At 35.7% G+C, this 27595-nt stretch overlaps 2 protein-coding genes across 3 annotated transcripts in view; both read right to left on the bottom strand.

Moving 5' to 3' along the window:
- The window catches only part of clip2 (CAP-GLY domain containing linker protein 2), a 47560-nt gene extending 45002 nt beyond the window's left edge, over positions 1-2558 (bottom strand). Inside the window, exons 1-2 of the mRNA XM_016490576.1 lie at positions 2216-2558; positions 1464-1681 (exon numbers count right to left, since the gene is read on the bottom strand). Coding sequence (XP_016346062.1) covers positions 1464-1578 — 115 coding nt within the window. The 5' untranslated portion in view covers positions 1579-1681; positions 2216-2558. The remainder of the gene's footprint in view (positions 1-1463; positions 1682-2215) is intronic.
- Positions 2559-5501: 2943 nt separating this feature from the next.
- The window catches only part of LOC107691765 (ras GTPase-activating protein 4-like), a 35843-nt gene continuing 13749 nt past the window's right edge, over positions 5502-27595 (bottom strand). For both annotated transcript variants that reach the window (XM_016490575.1, XM_016490574.1), the window contains 17 exons: positions 27268-27400; positions 25899-25980; positions 25670-25807; positions 21772-21863; positions 16502-16619; positions 15770-15923; positions 15569-15633; positions 14611-14723; positions 14316-14508; positions 11673-11810; positions 11259-11403; positions 10829-11001; positions 9813-9950; positions 9507-9642; positions 8419-8539; positions 8144-8202; positions 5502-6066 (listed from right to left, as the gene is read on the bottom strand). In XM_016490575.1, the coding sequence (XP_016346061.1) occupies positions 5939-6066; positions 8144-8202; positions 8419-8539; positions 9507-9642; positions 9813-9950; positions 10829-11001; positions 11259-11403; positions 11673-11810; positions 14316-14508; positions 14611-14723; positions 15569-15633; positions 15770-15923; positions 16502-16619; positions 21772-21863; positions 25670-25807; positions 25899-25980; positions 27268-27400 (2126 nt within the window). In that variant the 3' untranslated portion in view covers positions 5502-5938. The remainder of the gene's footprint in view (positions 6067-8143; positions 8203-8418; positions 8540-9506; positions 9643-9812; positions 9951-10828; positions 11002-11258; positions 11404-11672; positions 11811-14315; positions 14509-14610; positions 14724-15568; positions 15634-15769; positions 15924-16501; positions 16620-21771; positions 21864-25669; positions 25808-25898; positions 25981-27267; positions 27401-27595) is intronic.

Raw genomic sequence — 27595 nt, 5'->3', positions numbered from 1 at the left:
TCCTGCTGATTACAGAACCGGCTTTTTTAACAAAATGCGCATGACCAGTGTTCGAACTATACCGTGGACTTTGGTGGAGCCCACTTGTTTTTTTTTATAACGGGTGAAACCCCCCAAAATTTCACAAATCACGTTTTCAGGGGAGCCCATGTCTTATTAAGGGGAGCCGAGCTCCCCCTAGCTCCCCCGTAGTTCGCACCCTGCGCATGACAATCGCATTCGATTAATCGTGCAGCCCTAGTGTCAATGTTTGTATCGTTCGTCAGCTGGAAAAAAATCGTTCTGAAAGTGATTCCAACGATATCGTTTCTCTGTGCCTTTATCGTTATAGTTGTGGTGTGGACGCTGCTATTCTTTAATATTGAGAACGATTTTTAGAACTATATCTTTATAGTTATCGTTCTTGGTGTGAACGGGGCTTAAGTCTTCTTTTTAAGTCTTGTCATTTTCGAACAATTTTAGTGCATTCTTGTTGAATAAAAGTATTAATTTATTAAAAAACAAATCATACTGACCTCAAACTTTCGAACGGTTGACAGTAGCAAAAATGAAACAGAGGTTCTCTGGTTCCATTTCAGTGAAAAAATTGCTAAATTTCAATCAAACCACTTTAGTTCAACTGACAACAGCTGACTCATCCCTTGCAGGCATTGTGATGGTGCTTTGATATATGAACCATTGTAGTGTATGATAAACATGGTCATATACCATGATATTTGCATTGTACAATTACCACGGCATCAATTACCAGGGCATTGTGTCCAAAAAAACATTGTAGCATTTCTTAATAACAATCCAGCCAACACAGAATCTGCAACCATAGAATTCAGGAGAAAATGACACAGATTTCTGCCAAAATGCACACTTGCTTCAATATTTTCATTACTTATTATTAAATTTGGCGTGTTTATTATATGCAGGTACTTTCAGCTTTGTTCAATGTGTTTTATCATGCTCAAATCCATTTCACACACAAAATCAGAATATATATGTATTGTTAACTAAAACTATTAAAACAGTTATTTGATTGAAACTGTAATAAAATAAAATAAAATATCTATTAAAAACAATAACTTTTGAAATACTGCCATGGCTAATAACTCAAATAAAATGTTGTGTTTAAGTACTTTGATTTCTAAAACTGAAATAGAAATAAAAATAAATTTAAGCTAAACTGTTGTAGAAATGTTACCAAAAACTAATATAAATTTAAAACATCACATAATATTACTAAAACAAACTAACATTTAAATTAAAATTGAAAATATACAAAATAAAAGCAAATTCAAAATGTTGATGAATTCTATAATATACATAAAAAGTATATAAATAATATCAAAATAACGCTGGTGCAGAAAAGTGTCTGCAGATTCTGTCTGGGCCTAGTGAAGGCTAATATGATGAGACATATCACTGGCTTATGTGGGTCTGGAGGCAGCGAGGCACAGAAGAAGCTGACTTACTGTCTTTTTGAGCCGCAGGACTGGTTGACGGGCCAGCAGTTGTTCGTCCCACTGGACTGGAGTGTTTAGGACCCCTGCCAGGGATCTTCAAGCCACTGGACTTTAGCATGTTCATTATGTCCACTGGAGAAACTTCAAGTTTCGCAGCTTATTAAGGGTTTTTGTCGAGGCACTAAATGTGAGGATGGCGGATATCCCTCTCCATTCTACCTGTGGGACTGAAGACAACCATCATGAGCGTTTGAAACACTAAATCCCATTGACTGGATGCAATTTGCTATATGAATGGCCCATGCCAGTTCATAAACAGCATCAATAATGTGATGCTTCAGGGCAAAGAAAGACACAAAAACCACATTTTATCGTTTGGATGAGGCTGAAACAATGTAATCGACACCGACAGACAGAGAATGCGTTGTTTTGCCAATGAGTGATAAATCAGTAATAAAGCAAGGTCATTTTAGCATATCTGTAAAAAGAAACCCATTATCCACTGAGGTCGGCAGTTTCGATATGCTGTCATTACAGCTACCTTCCAAACCCTACATTTGCTCCGTTAAAAACTCACTCCGCGAATTTCACTTCAAAAGACAGATGACTGAGGGGGAAGTTTAGTCTGCGGTCTCATTTCTGCGCCGTAGATTCTGCTGCTCTATTGTTTTGGCTCTTCACTGCGGCGTGCTCGCGACCGTCTTCACACGCCCCTGTCAAGCGACATAAAGCCGATCCGCTCTCACAAACAGCACGATTACCTTATGAAGTCCAAATCCTGTGAATTATAAAGAAGTCGGCTCCGGCGAACTTCAGACGGTCTGTGTAGGGATGGCTCAGTCGGCTTCCCGGCATGAGATTTGTCAGCGTCTGCCACTCCCTTTGCTCTCTCGCTCTCTCTCTCTCTCTCTCTCTCTCTCTCTCCCTCTCTCTCTCGCTCTCTCTCTCTCTCTCTCCCACACGGATGCGAAAAATATGGATGCTGAGCTAAAGCTGGCAGTGAGAGTGGGACAGGATGCGAGGCTCACAGACACCGGCACATTTCAGGAAAGCTCTTTTACAAACAGATGCCTAGAAATGTCCCGAAAGTGTGTCAGTGGTGAGCAAATGGTTGCTGAATAGATGAGGGTCATTAAGCAGGAGGGGTAAAACGCCTCCAGGCAGGCCGCTTTAGCGATGTCAGATTCGTGAATCGTTATTTTGAGTCGAATCTTTTGAATCGGGCGAACAAAACTGGTGTTCACGAATCGAACTGATTGGACATGCCGATTCGAAATGAACCGCTTTAATTTACTTGAGTCAAATGATAGCAGCGGTAAGTCAATAGAAATATGTTTACGACTTGGTTAGCCTGTTTCATACAAAAAAAAAAAAAAAAAAACATACGAACCAGGGCTGCATGGCTTAAGTTAATTTTGTCGCTTAATTTTGTAAACTGAATTGACTGTAGCAAATTGAACATTGAGACAAAATTACTGTTACGCTCTTTGTAATTAAACTTAACTGATAACATATTAAACATAAATAATCCTTCCTAGCTTTACTGTAACGAGCATGTAGCATATGCCGGGGGACGACAGGGACCATGAAGAATAGTCAGTAGCTACTGAATCGCTTAACCGGTTATTTGAACATAGGCTACTGTTCGAAAGAACCGATTCGCACGAAACGAGTCGGACTTCCTATTACTACAGTTTTGGGTACTCTGTTATCCCTACGTTAAGGACTGCAATACGATTTTATCGGGTTTTGCTTTAAAAACAGGCCAAGTTTGTTTTAGCCATGTAATTTGTATTCCAGTTACTCTCTACCACTGAATAATGACTTTTTGACACAAACATGAAAGAAGCATGGGCATCCCGGCCGGAAACGCAACAAATAAGTCCAGCTGCCATGGAATTTATGTATTTGGATTAAATTATTGAATAAAGACCGCTTGTCCACAACACAGACACGTCATCTGAAGATTCTTAAAATGAAATCAAAATGAAATAAAATAATAATAATAATAATGTAAAAAAATACAAAAGGTGCAAAATACAAAAAGGTGTAACCGAGAAGGAAAGATCTTTTACTTAATTTCCATGCCTTTTTTATTGATTTGTAGATGCATACAATTCCACAAACATGATCATGAGGAAATTAAAACATGCTTAAAATACCTTTAAAATAGGTAAGAAATGTGTCAGAAAAGTAGATTCTGCATTACTGAAGTATAACCAACACTTTTCATTGGAGTGAAAATCATCAGCTGGTCAGTTAATAGGCTAAATTCCTCATAACCAAAAATGCATCAACTGACTCTTTGCATGCCATCTTCCCATTTCAAAATAAACATAGTTATTATTCTTATCCTCACACACAACAAAACGCAGAGCTTAGCCGTAATACAAAAAAAAAAAAAAAAACTATAATTCTCCAACTAGTGCCTCCTCTTTAGCATGTGAAATAATAGTGCCTGTCTTTAATAGTACAGAAATAATTATGTGTTTCCCTCAAAATAAAACACGGAGAGAGGAAAACAGACTGAGAGAGGTGGAGAGAAAGCGAAAATAACAGAAAGCGCTGGTCATGTTTCAGATGACTAAAGAGAAAACAGGAAGCACATTCTTTCTTGTAAACGTAAGGCACCATTTTGACTCTTTAATAACAGGAGCTGTAAATGTAAAATTCTCAAAACAGATAATAACACTCAAAACAATAACAAGAAGCCTACGCTCTCATAAAAGGTACAAAGCTGTCACTGGGACAATACCATATGGTACAACAGCTAAAATGTAAATCTTTGCACCTTTTTATGCCTAAACGGTTCATATTAGTACTTTAAAGGTGCATATTAGTACTTTAAAAGTAGTATTAGAACATGAAGTGTACATTACTTTTTGAAAGGGTACAGCACCAATGACAGCACTCATTTTTTCTGAGAATGTAAGAACGAATAATGAATAAAAAAAATGAGGATGCATAACTGAATAAAAAAAAAATACAAGAACGAAAGAAAAAGTGGTCCAAATGTCTTAAAAAATAATATAATCAATTCATAATCTATGTTGCCCACATACTGTCACCTGACTTGGTCATATTCAGTGAATATGTTTAATAAATAATTGTTGATATGTCATAACAAGACATCCAAAAAACTTTCTTCCACAGAAAACAAATGAAATATTTTTGCAGAATGGCTTGCAGCATGGCTTCATATGACTTTAGGCATTGTCTAAGTGTAGCATGGAGATTCTGGAAAATATCTTGTTTTGTATGGAAGAAAGAAAATCATACAGGTTTAAACATTAGTGGGAGTAAACGATGACAGAATTGTTTTTGTCCCCTCAAGACAAATTAAATATTGTGAATGTATGCAAGTTAAACTACATAGCCGAGGGTTAAAACGAACTTTTCAAACCTCAAAAAAGTCTGAAATAATCCTTTTATAATTTTGCAGTTACGTTAATGCAGGCTGTTCTTAAGAGATTTGTGTAGTGCACATAATATTTACTAAAAGGTTGTAAATTACAGCCATAATTAAATATGGCTGCAGAAAAATGTAAAACACCATTCAGAGACGTTCTTGATATCTTCTGGAATTAGTTTGAAAGAGTTTGTGTGTGTGTGTGTGTGTGTGTGTGTGTGTGTGTGTGTGTGTGTGTGTCTGTGTGTGTGTGTGTGTGTGTTCATAAGCACTTCTGTACTGCAAATGAGGCCTGAATTCAGATTATCAATAAGGAACACTGTAATGCCACCTAGTGGAGAAATACTAAACATCACCACCTTTCAGGAAAAAAAGTAATGATCCACATTTAAAAATTACAGGAATACACTGTTTGTTTACAGTTCATATCATAAAAAGACATAACAACAAAACATGACACATACAGACAAGGCATTGAGACAGCAGGAATGGCAGCTTTACATGGTATTCAAATCCAAGAATAACCAAATTCTCCTCTTGCCATCAACCTACAGAATTAAAAAATGAATTAAAAACAAACATCTTTAAAATCTATATAAACAGCCTAATAAAACTGATTTAATGAAAAATGACATGCATATCCACGGTGCTTTGTAAAGTCAAAAGCACGTTAAAGAAGGAACAATGCTGATTAGTTGAAATTAATGTTGAAAAAGTTCAAGTTAAAACAATTTTGTTTGAGTGCATGTAAAAGCTGCAGAAATGCTGACAAGACACAGTTTTTGAGTGAGCAACCCACTTGAATCATTGCAGTAAGCTAACACTGTCCTTAATACCAAATATTTCGCAAATACACCACCATTTAACTATCCTTTAATAAAGGGATTGTGATCGCAGCCCTCTAAATATCCATCAAGAATCGGTTCAAAAGTTCAAGAATACAAGAACAAATCCAACTTACTGTACAGTATTTCTTTTCTCATCTATGTGTCAAATAATAGCAGGTTTGAAGCCTGCGTATGAGTAACACTGTGAATTACAGTATGAAATGCAACCAGTTAAAAAGTCCTTTTGTTTACGTTTGTAATTCCAAGAAAACATTTTTATTCTTTGATCTTTCCTCCTCCTCCACCGCGGCATGTGCATCATGTAGGTCTTGGAGAATAGTGAAGAGCTTTGATAGTCCATCTACTTTCTTCTTGTCTGTAAGATCAAAACAGTCCTTTATTTATGAGAAGCTGCCATATACCAGAGAACAAAGGGCACATGTGAGTGGTGTTTTAACATGGACACTAATCATTCAATAAAAATGAAGAAAGAAAGCAGTGTTGTTTTAGCGTTATTTATATATTATTATAATATTTATTGATATTTACAATTAGCTTTTATTTTAATATTTTCAGGTTTCATTTTTTTTTTTATTTTAGTACTTTTTTATTCGGTTTTTTTTTTTTTGTTTGTTTAAATATTTCTATTTAGCTTGAATATTATTTATTTTGGTTTTAGTCATTTTAATACTTAAAGGTGACATATCATGAAAATCGGACTTTTTCCATGTTTAAGTGCTATAGTCGGGTCTCCGGGGCATCTACCAAGTAGGAAACATGAAAAAGATTAACCTAGTAAATTATTAGAACGGAGAGTATATTTACACATATCACATCGGAAAGGCATTTATTTTCAATAAAAATGAAGGAAATAATCAACAAGTTGAAAATAAGGTATCGGGTAGGGTTAGGGTAGGTGTAGGGAGGGCTTTATTGTCCCAATAAGATAGCATCCATGTAAAAATTTGAATTAAAATGATAATTTACACTCAATATGTCATTATTGCATACTGTTTTAGAATGTACTACAATACTGAGGTGCAGATAATTGCCACTATTTGCAACAAGTAGTACACAGTAAACAGCAGAAAATCCTGCTATTCCTAAATAGAATCTATAGCTATTTGCACTTAGTGAACTTAGTTTAGTACTCACATGCCGTGTGACAGCCGCTTTCTGTGCGCGTACTTCCACTCAAAATAGGCATTTTCAAAATGATATAATAAACGATCTGTGGGGTATTTTGAGCTTTTGAGCTGAAACTTCACAGACACATTCTGGGCAGGGCCGTTTTAACCATTGGGCTAGGCGGGGCTGAAGCCCCGGGGCCCGAGCAAGGAGGGGGCCCGTGATTGGCTGTGGAGTAGATTGACTGGAGCGCCGATCGCCAAAGCCACCACGCCCCCCACTTAGCGCTGTTATTTAGTTGAGCTTTTCCGTAAATTCCATGCATTACCATTTGAGATTGAAACGTAAAGTCTGAATTTGGCTTACCAATCAAATGCATTTATTCTATATTTGACTTTTGAACGATATGCACGCGCATGCATTCACCTCTCTTCACTTTGTTCTGGAGTAATCTGGAAATGGTCGCGCAAAGAACAACATTTCAATAAGTAAAAATGTCAGCAATTGTAAAAGAGAGAGGGGCTCAAAAAATTCAAAACTTCAAATACAAACAACATAAAAAATATGACTTCGTAAATTCCCCAGCTATTAGGTTATTTTACTAAAGCTGATGATGGAGTGGAAGTTGCTGGAACAGCAAGTGAACCGGGCAAACGGAGCAGATAAAAACAGTGTCATCGTCCACACAGATTTTTAGGTTAGTTTGATTATTAACTGGATTTATATTGTTCATGTGTTTGAACAAACTATATTCATTTAAGGGTTGGGAGATAATCCGGTAGAAATATATCAATCGTTGATTGAAGCGCGTCATGATGTAGTCTAAGCTTATCATTTCAAGGCGTTCTAAGCAGGTTTTAAAACAAAGGGTTTATACTGTTCATGGACATTACGCTGCGGGGCAGAATTCATTCTGGTAAATGCGTGCGTTAAAACGGTTTCTACCTGATACACCTGCTCGTATTACTTTTGCTCCTTGTGCTTAAACGGTCAAATACACATAGCTACGTGTCAAAATGCCCGTATATATCATTATTGTGATGGGGCCCTGCAGTAAGTCATAGCCCCGGGGCCCAGTGCGGTCTTAATGCGGCCCTGATTCTGGGTACACCTGAGACTTATATTACATCTTATAAAAAGGGGCATAATAGGCTAATAGGCCTCCTTTAAACTTATTTCAATTGTCAAAGGCAACATTTCTAATTTTCCATTTACATTTTCTATCCAATCATTTTTATTTCAGCTTTATTTCAAATACCTAAAATGTTTTGAATAGTTTTAGTTAACGATAACAATACAGAAAGAAAGCAGGCTTGAAAACGTACCTCTTACTGAATCTGCTTCCTTAACTCCTTGCTGCTCTCTCAACTTATAATACTTATCTCTGCAAAGAAGTACAAGACATCGTTTTTAGATGACCGGGACTTATAGCTAATTGACATGGATTTTAGACAAGAATGGAAGGAATTGTATTGTATTTTAGACAGGATTTCAGACAAGAATAGAAGGAATAGAATTGTAATTAAATTTTGTGTTTGATGTCAATCCTTTCAGCTGACATAAATGTATACACAGGCCTAGTATGTTAATGCTACATTACCGCATGGCATGCTGGACACTACGCAGATGTTGGTAGATGAGCTGAGCCTCCAGATCTGGGTCCAGTGGGTCATACCACTCCTGCAGGGTCACTCCATGCCTGGTTTTATCACAGCCTGGGTCTATGAACAAAGATCTTATCAGTACAGTCTAGTCAGGATTTTTCTTTTAATGAAATATACTTTTATTCAACAAGGACACAATGAACTGATGAAAAGTAATGGTAAAGACATCTGTGACCTTGGACCACAAAAGCAGTCATAAGGGTCAATTTATCGAAATTGAGATTTATACATAATCTGAAAGCTGAATATATAGGCTTTCCACTGATGTATGGTTTGTTAGGACAATAGGAAAATATTTGGCTGAGATACAACTTTTTGAAAATCTGGAATCTGAGGGTGCAAAAAAATAAAAAAACTGAGGAAAATTGCCTTTAAAGTTGTCTTAGCAATGCATATTACTAATCAAAAATTAAGTTTTAATATAATTTTACAAAAATACCAGAAATTTACAAAATATCTTCATGGAACATGATCTTTACTTAATATCCTAATGATTTTTGGCATAAAAGATAAATTAATCATTTTGACCCATAAAATGTATTGTTGGCTATTGCTACCAATATACCCGTGCTACTTATGACTTGTTTTGTGGTCCACGGACACATTTATAATTTTTTATGATATAATATTTCCATTACAAATAAATATTGTTCTTTAAAACGTTCTAATCACCAGAGAATCATAAAATAAAATCTATGACAGTTTCCACAAAAATATTAAACAGCATAATTGTTTTCAACATTGGTAATGGTAAGAAATGTTTCTTGAGCATCAAAAAATCTGATTTCTGAAAGATCATGCGACACTGAAGACACTGAGAGGTGCTAATAATTCAGCTTCACCATCACAGGAATACATTACATATTACAAATTCAAAATATATTAAAATGGGGGAAAAAATGTATTAATAATACTTCACAATATTACCTTTTTTACTTTATGTTTCATCCAATAAAAGTATTTTTGGTGAGCAAAACAATCTTACCAATCCCCCAGAATGTTTGGTTATCAATATTTGCAGTACCTGATTTCTCCTTCTGATGGCAGCAGCTCCATCTGTCTGCTTTATAGATGCCAGGATGATAGCAGCTCATAGTGTTTGTGTTGTGACTGCAGGCTTTCCTCAGAGCTGACAGCCAGTGATTCAACTCATTTACACTCTACAGCCACCAAGAGAGAAAAGGGTATGAAACAATGAGATATCAAATAACCCTTTTGAGGTTTTTCAGGGCTCATTCTTATAAGCTCACCAACAACAAACATATATCTGAGTCAGTGTCTATGAATAGCCACATCCTCGATTTATTTGTGAATTCAGTGCAACACTAACTTTGCAGTCGAGGTACAGGGTCTCCTGCAGGCCAGAATCTTCACTTGAGATGATCTGCATGACGTTGGCACTGCCGAAGCACTTCTCCTCCACCTTCTCTACCGCCCGGATCTTTGGCAGCGAAATAGACGAGCTCTTCTGCAGATTCACAGACCGGAGTCTGCTTAATTGATCTTAGATACTGTATACTGTATATGGGTTTCTATAGACACTTTTGGTCCCTTTTAGGGAAAAAAAAACTCTTCATCTCAAGTATGCTCCTACACTGTAAACAGGCACACTAACATTCGAAAAACCGTTGGTTGTGATGTAAATAATGCAGAATATTTGAGGGACATTATTAATTTGTACTAAATTCATATGAAATATTTTGAAATAATATTGAAATAGTTTATTTCATGATTATTATTGTTAACAAACTATTGAAAACATTTTAGTTAATTGAAATAAAGCTGAAGTAAACTAAAATATAAATATTAGATGAAAAATGGAATTCATTAAATTTTTCATCTAATATTTATATTTTGTTAAATTTAGATTTATATTTTATTTATATTTAGAAATATTGCCTTTGGACCTCACTGAAATAAGTTTAAGGGGAAGCAAATAAATAAACCGGAAATAAATCAAAACTGAAACAAAACCAAATTAAATATAAATAGTAATATTTACAAAATAATAATAATAAAAAAATGACAAAAGCACATAACACAATTGCTAAAAATGAAACTAAAATTAAAATAAAAAATGTGAAAATATAAAATAAATGCTAATTCAAAATATTAATAAAACTATAACAGCATAAATATAGTAAAATATTAGTAGTGTAGAATGCAATAGTTTTAAAAATTGTAATGATAAAATAACATTTAATTGTTATTATGGATTTTATTATTTTACGATCAGACCTATACATAAAGGTTATTTGTAAGTAAAATTAAAAAAAAACATCCATTACGAGTCAGGAGTAATGTTGATCTCATAATAATAATAATAATGAATATTTTGCTGCTCACTTTAGAGTGCTGCGTCCGCGAGTACGACAGAGTGTCTTTATTGAGTGTGACATAGTACTTCTTAAAGGGTGATGTCATGGGCATGCATTTGTCCTTGGTCCTGTGAAGGAAGAGGAAGCCTTCTTTCTCCATAGTGCCACACTGGAGACTCATTCGTGTCTGAAGCTCAAGATCTGTTTTAAAAATAAAGCAAACAAGAGAGAGAGCAAGAGAAGTGAATAAAATTAGGGTCTTGACTATCAGCTCCATCTCTTAAGGGTCTGTTCAGTTTTGGATGAACTACACAATGAAACTTGCAGCTCCAACAAGAAAATAAAATGGAGCTTAATTAGCTAAAGATTGATCAGATATGACAGGTATGAATGAGTCTCCAGCCAAGCACCGGGATCCACTCAATTTTTCATCTGATGACTAATTTAGTGCAGCTCACCCTCTGACTCATGGCAGTTGACCAGTTTAGTGATGAAATCTTTGAGTTGGGTGATGCCTTGCTGTATGGCTGGCTGCAAGCAGACCATCCATGGCTCTTTAGAGCAGCATGCAAGAGTGTCCATATTCCCAATGGTCTGCACGGCCTGAGGAAACACACGAGGCAGTCACAATGACGTAAGATGGAATATGTTAACCGTAATGAGCTCTATGAATGTTCTGAGGTCATAATCCGTGACTATACTGTGACCTAAATAGTGGATGTTATTGCAGAAGTGAGTGCAACATGTATCCTCCACTAACTGAAAGGATCTGAGCTTGATTTGTGTTATATTAAAGTGACATAAAAGCTGGACAACGTAACTATGTAGATATGTTACTGTAGATATGTAGTAGATATGTAAAAGAATCATACTTTGGCAAGTAGCAGAAGTGTGCGGCTGGTACGGGCATCAGCATGTTTCTCTCGAAGGTGAAATAGTTTTGGGGACATAATGGCAGGTGAGATGAACCGCAGGCACAGGAAGCTGGTCACAGCAATGAACTTCACCTTCTGAGGAAACATATACAAACAGGTCATGAAAGTAGCTTAAATATATTTCCAGAGACTTTTTTTTTTTTACCTTTTTAAACGTATGTGTGATCTTTCATTTTCAACGTATGTGTGATTCAATTTATTCAGTAAATTAGATTAGAATATTAATACACTACAGGGCTGGTACAATCATTTGAAATCAGTATTAACACAATTCATCTTTGCACTGCATTAATGCATTATTCTGCTATTACAATTTCATGATTCATGTTTAATAGTAAAAATATACGATTTTGTTTAAAATATGAAATAATTGAAAAAAAACAGTAGGTGGTGGCAAGTCACTGTCTTAATGAGTGAGCCATTAAATAATTCAGCTGATCGTTCAAAGCAGCCAATTTATTCAGAAACGAAGCAAGTGACTGACTTTATGAGTGAGTCGTTGAACCAGTCAATCAATTCATTTCAAAATGCAGATTCATTCAGTAACAAAACACTGCTGTGAGCTGCTCTGAGACATGCAATGGATCAGCTATGGCTTTGTTTGGAACTATTTTTATTGGCGATATAGAGCAAAAACAGACAGTTTTGTGTTAAAAATGTATAAGGCACTGAATGTTAACTTCTTGCTTATTGAACTGTTTTATAAAAACAATATTACATTTGTAATTTTGCTGATATTTGAGAAAAACAGCACTCTTGGTTGTGTGGCATTACACTCTAAAAATAATTTTTCTAAGTTGGAGTACATTTTTACAAGAAAAATGTACATACATTTTTTTTAATGTAATACTGTGTTCACATGTTTAATTCAGTGTGTTACTTGTTGTTTATTTGTAATTATTTGTAGAATTTAATAGCAATTTCTAAGTGAAAACTGTTTTCAAGTAAATCCACCATTTTTTCAGTGTATACCATATGTTTTATATATTTATATACACATAAGAATTTTGTTGTCATTTCCCCCCAATCCCCTAATAAATTTTCCCCTACATACAACGTATTTACTTACTCACCCTGCTTCATTCTACTACATTAATAAATCATTAGCTCATCCATGAACATGATTTCTGCCCGAGTCCCGTCGGATTGCGTCGGCTGTGGGGATGAAGATGACAACTCCCATGATTCCACACTCAGTCACGGCGTCATCAAACTACGCCTTTGTTTCGTTGTTTATTTTGAATACGCACCCTCTAGCGGCGAAAAATTACATATTGTGCCTTTAAATTGTTATAATTCATGAACGCTTTTGAATACAGACGTAAGGTTGGTCTCTTTTTAAAGAAGACAATTAGCAGATTATTGCAGAAGTGAAATCATTTTAAAAAAATGAAGGTAAAAAAAAAGTTATAGAACTTTCATTTTACTGTAAAGAAAATGCACTGTACTATTTTAATTTTATTTTATATAAAATAAATATTTGACAAAATAGGTTTTAATCCAAATTTGGCATAAAATTAAAGCCATATGTCTAAATAAGTTGTGTTCCAAATTTGAAGTTGATATAAAAAAAATTGAGGTTACTATGCAATTTTGTTTAGGCGTTATACCACAAACAGCCACCGGGTGCCATCCAAACTCTATTGAATTTTTTTGATATATTTTTCTGTCACAAATGTATACATTTCTCTCTCAGTATTACTCCTATCATACCAAATATGGAATCTTGAGACTCAGACCTTTCCGACGATATGTATTTTGTCAAGATTCTAAAAAGTTTTGATTCCAAAAGACCGTAATACATTTTGTAATATGACACACCGCACTAAGGGGGAGGAGCCCGCTAAAAGATTTTAAAGTACCATTTCTACGGTAACGCAATGTTCGATTTCAAAACGGTTTTCCCAAGATGAATTTTGAGGTTTTAAGCTTTCAAATGATATATAATATATGATGATTACTAAAATGTGATAGGAAAAAAAGGAAACGAATAGAATTTTTGTGACAAAGGTCAGAGCTCCTGTTATGGTGTATATGTTTTGAGGTGCACTCTTGTCATAAATTAACCTATTACTGCTCCTACATAATTTTTAACAACAAAAGTGGTAAAATATCTGTTTAGGAGTCTTAGACCTTTCCAACGATATATAGTTTGTCATGATTAGCTTAGGATTTAATTGTAATATATTGAAGTAAACTTAGGTGTTCTGCTAGCGGGATGGTGAGAGTTAAAGGGTTAAACAACATGAGGATGAGCAAATTATGACAAAAAAAATCATGTTTGTGTGAACTATCCTTTAATGTCTCATTTTAAAATGGTACTGTGACGAACTATGAACTGTGTTACAGGTACAAAATAGTCAAAGTAGTCCACCCATAAATCTGCATTATATTCTAGTAAGGCCTGTCATCAGTGTAAGTCTATGGAATTTTTGGGGCAAAAATGGGCAAATAAATCAACTGAAATTTGGACATATTTACATTTTTTGTGAATTGTCAGGACACTAGGACACACCACGAGAACCCATACTGTTCCAGGTGAACTTTTAAGTATAATTGTTGAAAATGTATGTGACTGACCCGGTACTCTGGGTCAGGGAAGCGTTCCTGAACCCTGAGGTAGAGTTGATGGAAAACCTGGCAGATGAGCAGGGGGCAGTAGGAGGCCGACTGCAGGATGGAGGTAAGAAGCTCAGACAGGTACGACTGCAGGAGGCTGGAGCTCTGCTGAATAATATCAGACTCAGTCTGCTGACGGTGCAAACCTGCACACCTATAATACCAAAAGACCCAGGAAAAATTCAGAGTAAATGACCTTTACAAACCATGAAAAGTCTAATTGGAAGTAGGAGTCATAAAAATTTTTTTGTCTTACCCTGCCTCTTTCAGTTCTACTTTACTTGGGTCCAATTCTACATATTTCTTTTCTTCAAAGATTCGGTTTATTATCGGGCCCAGAAGCCTGTGCAGATATTGCATCCCAGCCACCTGCCGTGAGAGAATGAAGACAAAGGTGCCTTTGTGTAATATTGCATATAATCACATTATGAAAACTGCTGGAATAAAATATAATAAAACAGCAGGAGGATTAAGCTGGAATAGATCTGCAACACAGCAAAAATTATGCTTAATTTAACATGAAATCCAAATTAACATATTTACTGATTCATGTTTGTCTTTACAAACTTTTCTCAAAATGTGGGCAGTTCTTAGCTACAACCAGACTTCATGCTGTAAGTCAAAAGTCTGGATTTCATATTCAATTTAAATCAGTTTAAAAATTTCAGCATAATTATTACACATTCGACACATATTAGGGCGATCAGACTTCCTTGTTTTGGGGACAGTCCTGGTTTTTGACACATAACACGGCTTGAACAGGGAGTGGGACTGTTTTACACAGCATTTTAAACATTCCCGAAAGTCAAAATAATAAGTCTACTTAGGGGTAGTAAAGATTAATTTCCAAAAGCACAAACATTCAACAACATTTGAAAAGTTTAAAAAAGGTGTAATTACTGTATACAGTAAATTCACAATTTGTGAAAATAAAAATATAATACAATTTGAAAATGTTAGATAGTGAAATTTTTTGTTGAATTTCATATTTTTGTTGAACTAGTTTTGGTCAGTTTGATACACAAAAATGTTAATAATTATTGTTAATAATAATAGTGAAACCACAACAATTAAAAAAATATTGCACATGTTTTTTAATTCATAGATCATATCAAATTCAACAAAATTCTGTTTTTTTTTTTTTTTTTTACCACTGAATTAGGATTTCCCTGGTTTAAGAAATCATGTGAATTATATTATATAAGCATATTTACCTTCAAAAATGATTCCATAGACTTGGATGCTAATGAATTACTGCGGAATAGTGTGTTGGGTTCAGCTGAAGAAAAACAAAGAAAATCATATCATCAATAGCATGACAGTGCACATGGGACTTAGAAAGCTCCTTACCAGTATGGGTGCTACTAAAATAAACAGGTAATTCACACGTATATGTTTCGTGTTTGTTTGCTTACTAGTCTTTTCCAGCTCCAGTTTGAACAGAACATCCAAAAACTCCTTGACAAGCCCTTGACCCAAAAACAGCTTCACTAGATTATTAGCTACTTCCTGTCTGCTCTCTGCTGTAGTGGTCTCATCAATCAGCATGATGAAATCAGGCCAGTTGCCCTACAATTAACACAGTCATTTCAGTCACAAATGAGGTTATGCTTAAAATTAACTTAAGATATACACAATGCAACACTGTGAGCTAAAACCATAACACATTAACTACAAAAAAACATGCTTGCTTGATTGCTTGTTCTACTGTGCAACATTTTAAAGGTACAGTACACCCCAAAAAAGAAAATTCAATGGTCCTTTCCTCACCCTCGTGTTGTTCAAAACCAATATGACTTTGGAACACAAAAGGTACAGAAATGAGCAGATAGAAAAATGTACCATATATTTCCTTCTGTGATCCACAGAACGAAGAAAGCCATTGAAGTTTGGAACAACATACTGTAAGTGCGAGTAAATGATGTGAGAATTTTTGGGTGACCTGTCCCTTTAACATGAGCAGGCACGAATAAAGTATCCATCGCATTCATACAAATGAGATCAGATAACGAGTGCCACATTTCACAATCCATACACCAAATTATGTCTTGTTATCTTGTTACAAGGAATATGCCATGTGAATTTAAGAGATAATGCACAGGCATATTCCCTGAGATAAGGTTCAGTCCAAATGGCATCAGACTCACGTTGAGCTGAGAGCCGACCGACTGGCTGAGTAGCTCTGTGAGTGGCTTGTAATGGCTGGATGGCAACACAACCTCATCTCGAAGCCGTAGCTGCAGACGCAGAGAACCCAGAGTTCCTCTAGGAGAGAATGAGAGAATCGCAGCAATACTAAATTATGTTACTGACATATAGTGTCTTCACTTTTTGGATTAAAATGTGATTTTAATGTTTGATTGATGAAAAAACAGTGAAAAAATATAATTAACCTTTAGTTTCACCTAAGAAAACATTCTGTGAGGGCTTACTCATAATGAAAAAACACAGTGAAACCTTTCCAGGAACTAAAACTCAGCATGGCAGACAAACAATATTACCCAGAATGACTCCATTAAGGACACTGCTTTGTTCAGTGATACATAAAAAAGCCTAACAGTAAATGTTATTACTGTGAATGTGGGTGGCTGTGTTTTCTAGCTCTGTCATGATGGAACAGAAAATGAGGACACCGTGGCAGCCCAACTGAAAAACACAATATTGCGGCAAGCATTTGAAGACAATTTGGCTTTAGAAATGTATGTTTCACACTAAAGTAAAAATGGCACTCGGTTTATGCAGACCGCAACCGCACAATCCTCAAAACAAGCTTGCAAACCTACTGCCCACGTAGGTGGCATCCAAATCACCATAAAAACTCTTGAAACACTTTATAAGCAGAACACGGCAAACCACACTAAAAACACTCCACAGGGAAGACATGAGTCTCATTTAATTTCAAAAGACTTTGACTTTAGCATGATGATAAGGTAATGGTGAAACATTCTAACATACACAGTTCACACAAATATTAGGTAACAGGAAAATAATCTGTTTTGAATTTATATATTTAATTGATTTTGGAGTAATATTAATATATTTCAACCATGACAACTCTCAACTCTCAAGTTTTAGCATGTTAATGGATATGTCTTGACAGACTAAATCTGCTACACACACTGCTGTAAGGCAAGGCAAGGCAAGGCAAGTTTATTTATATAGCACATTTCATACACAATGGTAATTCAAAGTGCTTTACATAAAAGAAAAGAAAAAAATAATCACAACAATAAAACAAGGAATTTAAAAACTTTGAAAATGATAAAAAAATTGATTTAAGAGGTTTAAAATGAATTTAAAACAGTTAAGAATAGAAAACGATTATACATAAAATATAGTGCAATCAGTTCGGACATCGCACAGTGCTCATTCAATAAATGCACAGCTAAACAGATGAGTTTTGAGTCTGCATTTAAATGTGACTAATGTTTTAGCACATCTGATCTCTTCTGGAAGCCGATTCCAACTGCGGGCAGCATAATAACTAAAAGCAGACTCCCCTTGTTTTGTGTGAACCCTTGGTATTTCTAACTGACTCGATCACGGTCTGCTGAGTGTTCTGCCTGTTTTGGAAGTCCAGCAAGTAACTTTGTTTCAAGAACCGCAATCCTTTGTAGAAGTTTGCAGTAGTTCATGCAGCAAGTAGATTCAACAGGAGGCATTTTCTTTCTCTTCTGTTTGAATGTGGGCAGCTGTGTTTTCCCTTCTCCGGAATGTAAGCTGCTGGCAGTGGGAGGCAAAAGTCTTCTTTTTCGTGGTATTATTCCAGTCCCAGAGAGTTTTTAGTTTTAGTGTTTGTGCCAAAAATATGTTGTTTGAGCACTGTGCTGATCTGCTGAAGTAAAAATCTTAGAAAAATCAAAGAAAAGTACAGAAATAGGGAGCAAAGCGCAGAGCAGTAAGCAAGAATGTCCGAACGGTAGCGAAGCCGGAAGCAATTTCCCAGTAGAGCAAATGGACTTGCTACTGCTAACAGATGCACATACATGCTGCTGTGAAAATGTAAAATATGCTGCTGCATGAATAGGCATATATAAATTCCATAGCAGATCTAGACAGGTGGAGCTAGGGGAGATGGAGGGTTTCAGAGGAACTTTGATGCACTGCAGAACCAGCTTGCAGCAAATACTGACTATTTAAATGTTGAATAAGGAATCTCATTGGCTGCATAATCAGCAGAGGCCAATCAGCTTGTGCCATGTAGTAAATAATGTAATTGCTGTCACATTGCATGTGAAGGACCTATGAGCCTGCACCGTCTAGAGCCTCATGACTGAACTAGATATTTGAACTATTTTATGAATACTACTACTAATATATTTATTTAAACAATTATTAATAGCATTGACTTTGCAATAAAAGGTCATATTAAGTATATTATTAAATTAAAATAAACAGAAAGTGTATTTCTAATTATCATTTTGCTGGTCTCATCCAAAATCTTGGAATTCTTTGGAATTCTTTTCTATGCTGCATTAAGAAGTTATTTCAGAAAGCGCCATAATTAAAGAGATGTAAAAATACATTTTTGGGTGAACTATCCTTTTAAGTTGCCTACATTTTTGAACATTTTTATAGGCCTATGATGACTCAATATACTGCCTCCGCACAGCACACAAGGTTTCAGTCTGTTGAGCATCAGCATTTTGTTTTCACACCAAACAAGCAGAAACTGATGCTGTGTTTACTTAACCACAGTTATATGTATTTTGAACAGCATAATTAGTGCTTTCATAGTGTAAAAAGTATTGTGACCTATTTTCTCTTTGATTGCTCTACATGTAGAACTCACAAACCACAAAGAAGTTTGCAAGTCTTGCACCTGCTTAATTGACAAAGGGTCCAAGGTACAAGAAGGGACAGAAAATGTCAGAAGCCCTGGAGAAAGGGGTCTAAAAATATCCAATCTGTTATAGTCTCCTCTTGGGGTGAAATTTATCCCAGGCCCATTAAATCAAGATACTGCTATAATGAATGAGCAAATTACTCAAGACTTAAAATAAAGGTTTACCTTTAAAGGGATAGTTCACCCAAAAATAACTTTTCTGTCATTATTTGACAGGAAATCCCATAGTATTTTCAATTTGGGTAAACTGCTTTTATCACATTGATTCATAAAACACTCCACACTGAAATGTGGCACACAAACTGTTAAAAATGGACTGGAATTATCTAACATTTCCTCTTATTTATTTATTTTAATTTTTTCGACAGATTAAAAAAACTAGATTTGCCATTATATGACCGTCTCAAAGCTTTGTCCAAATAGCATTAATATTTTGTAACTTGCACATGCAGTCATTCCATACACCACATGCTCTCTCACTGTAAAGATGGGTAATACTCAGGGGAAGGTGGGAATTGGAAGAGAGTATGTGTGTGTGTGGTGAGTGCCGCCATAACAGCCAGTCACTGAACAGCAGGCAACAGAGGTAGGCCGTCAAAAATCCAATCAGGAAGAAGATGGTGAGGGAGTGAAAAGAGAAGAAAGAGAAAATAAACAAAAACAACAACAGCTTGATTTGTTCACTGAGATGAGAGCGGATCACCCAAGGGGAGCCAGAGATTATAGAAGCTTAATGGGAAACTTTTCATCAGGATGACATCAGAATGAGTAAAAAAAAAAACGTCCTAAAGAAAAATCACAAATAACATCAGGGACATCCTAACGAAGCATGACGATATATAAAAATAAGTTAATAACAATATCTTAGATGATGCAAATATATACAGGGCCATGATGACTCAGAGACATGATTATCAAACAATGCTTTTTTTGCTATTGCATGTGTGAAAAAAAAAAAAACCCTACAGTCAAATAATCCTTTGTTCAGGATTGGCTGTGACATTTTAATTCCCATCTTGTTTTTTAAATCTGGTCAGAGTAGAAAAAAGTAAAAACTGTTTAGCAGGAACAGATGGTCGTACATCAGCATATTCAAAGCAGCCTAAACCTGCCAATTTTGAAAACAAAATTGTGATAACATATTTTATAATATAGTTTAACATTCTTAAAATATAGCGAAGTTTAAAACCAGCTTTTTGGGTGACCAAGGAACTGTCGATATCAATTTAATATTACAGCAGTCATTTCAATGTTCTTGAGTCTTCTATATTAAATAGTTCATGTAAAGTTTACAGACATAAATTACCATTAAAATATTGGTCTTACTGGTGTTTTTTTTTTTTTTTTTTTTAAAGAGTTGAATACTTTTATTCAGCAAAGATGCTTTAAATTGTATAACTGCACAACTGATAATAATATTTAAATTTTTTCATTTTATTTCGAACAAAGCACAATATAAAACAAAATATATAAACACAACAAATATGTTGCAGCACCAAAGAAAAACCATGTCCCAAAGACGTTATAACAAACGTCCGAAAAGGAGCAGGATGAAGCAAAAGCTTATTATTTTTCCCACCCCGTATACAATTCCATATCGTTCCAGTATATCTTTTAATATATTACATCTTCATATTTTTATATTATCTTCGTATCTTTATATTTTTATATATTCCTTACAAAATAACAAATCCACAATAACTTAAACACCAACCAAATGGTTTTTATCCAAAACAACCAGTCAGCCCACAATCACCCATCCTAATGCAATCAACATTATTTCTCCATAATAAGAAATGTTTCTTGAACAGCAAATCAGCATATTAGAATGAGTTCTGGAGGATCATGTGACACTGAAGACTGGAGAAATGATGCAAAAAAAATGGCTTTGAAATCACAGGAATAATATATATGTTAAAATAAAATAGAAAACAAGTATTTTGAAATTGTCATAATATTTCACAATCTTACTGTTTTTAATGTATTTTGGTCAAATAAATGCAGCATTAGAAATGTCTTAATCTACCCACAAACTCACACAAGCTCTCAGATGACGCATAGCTTTTATCATCACCCAACCGAATCCCCCTTACTGGAGTTTTTACATAAGCCTTTCCATCCCACTCCTCCTGTGCCAGCTTGAGATATAATCCCCACTGTCAATCTACGTGGCCAAATGATCTCTTATGGGTGGAGAGGAGGGACGGGTGGAGGGGGAAATTGAGCAAACGAACAGAAAAAAATCCCAGGATTTAGCCAGGGAAAGGATTAGTACTTCCTGTCAACACATGGACCAGAACACACAAGCGTAACACTGCGAAAGCCTGGGAAGAGTGCGTAACAATCCTCCAATGTTAGCTCAGACTAATTCCCAGGGAAGTTGCACTTTCTTTTTTTTTTTGCACGAAAGTATAGTTTTGTTATCCATTATATTTTATTGTCCTTCTGCCAATTGCTTAATGTGCTCTGCCACAGGCAACCGTTAAAGGTGAATATTTGTTGCTGTGGCAACCAAAGTTCAAGGTTTGCTTAGGCGGTGTGTATATTTGCCACAATTTCAAATACACTCACTCATATTCACTGTGTTTGGATTTGTCAGGCCCCAAGCGAAACCAGCCCTCCTCTTGCTGGGCAGACTGAAGCTTGTTGATGTTGAACAGGACCTGAAGGAAAACACATCAATTGATGTGACAATTAGCTGTCAAAGCAACCGAAGCTAAACACAGCAATTGGAACACTTATTATTGGGTGACAAAGGCAATGTCACAGTGAACATCTGTCAAACAGAGGCACAAACGCAATGTTATTAAACTGTGACTATGCTTCAATTGTTTAGGTAAATTCAGGAATTGCACTATAGTGCAATTAGTAACCAGCTATTACGTAACTGAATTACAAAGTACATTTAACTGTAATTAAATTACAGTTACTTATGAAAATGTTAACGATTACAAAGGCGGTTACATCTGAATATTTTCACACACATATAGATTTGATTGATTTCTTTCCCAAATTGCATTGACTGCTCTAAAATATATGACACCAATGTTTCAGGAGTTTAGGACACAGAATAGGACACATGCTTGTTTGATAAATGTTTTATTTACTATTTTGGTTTATGTATGTGCTTTATTTTTTAAGATGAAAAATGTTAAAGATTACAAAGGGGGTTACATCTGAATATTTTCACACACATATAGATTTGATTGATTTCTTTCCCAAATTGCATTGACTGCTCTAAAATATATGACACCAATGTTTCAGGAGTTTAGGACACAGAATAGGACACATGCTTGTTTGATAAATGTTTTATTTACTATTTTGGTTTATGTATGTGCTTTATTTTTTAAGATGATCTGTTTTTCCAAAGCATTGTTACCAGCATTTCCTCTCATAGCTATGCACAGATTTGATTTCAAAAACAGTATCATAGCTATTAAATTATATCTTGATTTTATGATGTTATGATAAATCTGAATTTAACAATCTCAAAGTAAAAAGAGGTATTAATGTCTGATTTTTTGGTGGCTGAGCTTTCAAATTATATATTTTATATGATGCGATTTCAATTTTTCCTTTCTCTTTGGAGTGTTACAAGCTCTTGGTGCATAAAGAAGATCTGTAAAGTGGCAAAGTATTCTTTATAAATGCAAATATTAAAAAATATATAATATGCACCAAACGCACAAAATAATGTTCTTTTTTAGCAACGTCATATGACCCCTTTAATACTGTTGCCGCGGGTTGTTTTTCATGTCAGCGGGTTGAAACGACCCCAATAACATGATATTTAGGCCCTGGAATACGAATTTTATCAGGCAAACCCTACCAAAAATGTGTATTTTACGTGAATTTTACCCCCCGCAATGCAATTGGGCTAGTTTTGGGCTAGTTTTGAGTAGCAATTGGGCGGGTTTTGTTGTGAAAACCTGGCAACCCTGAAGGAGGGGTTTGGAAAAATGCATCGTTGAGCTAATCATTTGGGAGGGGGTTGAATGCATGTCAACCTGTTGTTGGGGACTCCCAAAACCAAAATATGAACCTTTCATAACCCATAATAGGTGCACTTTAATTCAAGTGATGAAGGATTTTGAGACATCTGACAGTAATTAGTGTTGAGTCCTACTGTAAGGTTAACCCTGCCTGCTTTAAATGTCTAACAGTTGAAAACATTAGAAATGTAGAAAAATAATCAAAAATAATCAAATGTAATTACATTACTTTAATAAAGTAATTGAAATAGTTACACATCTTATTACTGTCACGTTTCTGTTGTGTTTTGGTTTGGTTTGTGTGCATTCCAGTTTGCCTGTGTTCCCTTGTTTGTTTCCATGGTTTTTGATTAATTAGCTCCACACCTGTTTCAGTTCTCCCAATTAAGTTTCTAGTACTTAAGTCCTGTGTTTTTCCCTAGTCCTTTGTCTGCTATTGTTTTTGTCTACGTGTTGTGCTACCCTTTGCTCCTTGATTCCTTCTGTTTCTTGTGTGGATATATAATTTGAAAGACTGTTTTTGGATTATTCCTGCGGTGTGCACTTTTACCAGCACACTACTTGTTACAATTACACACAAATAAAATAAAATAAAATATAATAACTATAAATTAAATTAATTATATATATATATATATATATATATACTATACTGAAAAAGACGCCATCTCGCTAGCATACTCTTCCTTGGGCCTCCAATGCCCCATTGGAGTACGGGCCCACTCGACTAGAGGCATCGCCTCGTCGTGGGCATGGTCCAGTGGTGTGTCCATTGCGGATATTTGTGAGGCGGCCGGCTGGGCCTCGCCGTCCACATTTGCGAGGTTTTATAACCTGGAAGTCCTCATACAGGTTTGGAACAAGTGGAGGGTGAGTAAATTATGATATTTTATCATATATTTTATGATATTTTTATCACGGCCAGGATCCTTTCCGCTTGAAATGGCACGCGCTGCGTAAACAGACATGACAGAGAGCCCTTGGCCGTGCCGCGCCCATGTTCTCTGGTATTGTTGACCTGTTAGCTCTCGACCCCTGGGTGTCGAAGTTACGGGTATACTCTGGAGCGATTAACCAGGCCGGGTGTGACCTAGAAAGCTCAGCCCGCTTAGCCTTGGGTTATTGTTGACTTCTCTATAAGCATTGGTTGCTTATGGAAGTTATACCTTTAGTTGTTCCACTACATTAGCACGGCGTGATTGGACTGTTCCCATATGCGTCTTAAGCAAGACGCAGTACGAGTGAAGTATCGAAAGGGAACGTACTCGGTTACTAATGTAACCTCGGTTCCCTGAGATACGGGAACGAGTACTGCGTTGCTGGCCGTGCTATGTAGCTGCACGACTCAGTCGTCGCTTCAGTCGAAGTAAACCTGAGAATCCTGTGGCGAGCGCCCGCTTATATAGCCAGATGCCCCGCCCATTCTGGCGGGCTTTGGCGGGCTTCGTCGCCATAGGCTCGTGCAGCTCCGCTGCCGCGCCATTGGTTCGTTTTTAAAGTTTCACTGCGTGAATGAAATAGGCTTCAGTACAGGAGAAAAAAGGCTTTTTCCCATATGCGTCTTAAGCAAGACGCAGTACTCGTTCCCGTATCTCAGGGAACCGAGGTTACATTAGTAACCGAGTACGTTTTGTGGTTCTGTTCCATTTGCACTTTTCCCAGCAAGCACTGGGGCATGAATAATTAATTGCATTGTTTGACTGTTTACTTGTTTCATTTAAGTTGTTGTTCTAAATATAAAGAGGACAAATGGAAATGACCAAAAGCCTTTTTTTTTTTTCAGTGTGGGTCTATTTGTATGGAGCCATGAACATGACGTGGAAGAAAAAATGAATATCGTGGCCATGAATTAAGAACATTCCCACAACCTATTAATTCATGACCATGTTTTAATAATTTGTTCCCTCATTCTCAATTGTTTCAAATCATGTGCAGTGCTCCATCATTTAATGTAGCTTATATACACTGAACAAAATTATAAACGCAACACTTTTGTTTTTGCCCCCATTTTTTTGAGTTCAGCTCATGAAAAATGGGGGCAAAAACAAAAGTGTTGCGTTTATAATTTTGTTCAGTGTATATAGCATGTGACGTGTGAATGACGTATTGTCATTTCAGTTAATCGTGATGAAATAAAAAAACAACTTGGAATATAGTGCATGAGTTCTATGGACTCTTGTCATCATGATATATGTTTTCTTCAGTTTTATTTTTGGACTATGAACTGTCTTTGAATGGAAAAGAGCTGCATGACCATTTAAAAGTTATACTTATGTGATCCACGAAAAGTACAGCACACTCATTTTGAACAATATGAGGGTGAAAAAATAATGACAGTTTATATTTTAAACACACAATGTCGTACTAATTAAATGCTTTGTGATTTCTTTTAAACTGAGACAAATGTCAGCTTTAGAACATGAAGAAATCCTCTAAACCAAATCTCTAAATGCTCAAGAAAATGTCTGTACAGTCACCTTTCCCAGAAAGTCGTTTCTGCTGACCAGATCCCAGTCCCACACCTCCACACTCAAAAGGCCAGTGTCAGAATGCGTCTCGTCCAGCTCAAACTCAAAACTCTCGTTCCACCGTGGGTAACAGGACTTTTTAACCACCTGGAGGAAGCAGGGTCATGGTAATCAGTAACGGACAGACAGATCTAAGTGTGTGGCAGATGAAATCAGAAATATACAGACACATCCTTACCGCGCTCTCATACGTTTTGCCATTGTATCTCACTCTGACAAAAGGATCAGAAGCCCCATTGCGATCCTTTTTTGCAAGATCTCTAGAAACCAAGCCGAAAGTACATAAAGCTATTAGATGCAAATCCAAATGTAGCCTATGAAGATCAAATCTCTGAATCCCCATTCTAGCAGTCAATGCCTGATTCACACACACTGACATGTTTTTTTGTTTTTGATTCAAAATCTTTTAAATACATTGCCTAAATGGTATTTACACATCAAATTGCTAACCCAGGCTAAATTTCATGTGATGCTAGAGTATCTTGTTCCATTTTTCACACGGTTTAATTCAGACAAGTATACCTTTGGCACTAAAATTCAGTGTTTTTGTGGCACTAGCCATGCTAAATGGCTTGCATTCTTTCACTGATGCAGATGTAACACTCTATTAAAATAAAATACTAAGGGAACACTTTAGTATATGGACCAATTTTCACTATTGGCATGCCTATTATTAACATATTGGCTGTTTATTAGTGCTTCTAAAGCACATATTCTAATCCTACACAATACCTAAATTTAACAACTACCTTACTAATTAATAAACAGCAAGTTAGGAGTTTATTGAGGCAAAAGTCATAGTTAATGGTTTGTTAATAGCAAGAATTGGACATTAAAATAAAGTGTGACCACCACGAAAAATACTGCCCTAAAAATAAAACAAGAGTTTCCTATTCAACAGCATTAACATTTTGTCAGCATAGTATTTGAACTTGTATTTTGTGTTGATTTTGTATTGTTTATATATTTTAATATAGTTAAGGCCAATTGTTGTATTGCATTTATGCCGCCTGAAAACCTTAAAAAGCAAATTGTGACACTTTATAACAAGGTCTTATTTGTAAAATTTAGTTAAAACATGAGTTATGAACTAATTATGCCAATACTGTATATATTTTTACAGCATTTATTAACCTTTGTTAATGTTAGTTAATAAAAGTAACTTATTAACTAATGTTAACAGATACAACTTTTGATTTAAAAATGTATTAGTAAATGTAGAAATTAACATTAACTAAGATTAATAAATGCTGTAGAAATATTGGTCATCGAAAGTTCATAACTAGTTTTTTTTTTTTTTTGTATTCTAAATATTTATTTCTCACATCTAAAATAACTAAAAGAATCATACTAAAAGAAATGTAAATGTAATCATTAAGGAACCGGAACTGCTTAAAGGAATCAGAACCAGAACTGTTATATACTTTACAATTCCCGTCCATCGATTGATAAAATGGATATACCGATCATTAAAGATGCACGAAAACAAACAAATAACTAAATAAGTTTCTGTCACAAATCATTTGCCGCTCCTCACAGTTCCTCACCTTGCCTCTAGGACTTGGCAGCACAGTTTTCGTGGAATATCTCCATCTCCCAGCACCGAAATCTGGAGGTGAATCTCCCCTTGCACCTCCTCATCTGGGTCAATCTCTGTTAGGTTCATCCATCCATCTACACCTATACAAAAAATGACAAGAATCTGAAAAAGGAGAGTTCATATATCTGCCGTTGACGTTGATATGAATCATTTAGCAGGCAATCAAGTCATGGTAAGTTCAAGGACCCTAAAGCGATGTAGTTCACAGTGCCATACAGGAGCAGAATTCAGAGCAGTATTATTATGGCTTCTACTGCTCCATAACATTACTGTAT

Source organism: Sinocyclocheilus anshuiensis, unplaced genomic scaffold (assembly GCF_001515605.1).
Source record: "Sinocyclocheilus anshuiensis isolate Anshui unplaced genomic scaffold, SAMN03320099.WGS_v1.1 scaffold246, whole genome shotgun sequence".
Classification (NCBI taxonomy): Eukaryota; Metazoa; Chordata; class Actinopteri; order Cypriniformes; family Cyprinidae; genus Sinocyclocheilus; species Sinocyclocheilus anshuiensis.
Note: the sequence above shows the minus strand (reverse complement) of the source record. Positions and strands in the feature narration are given on the sequence as shown.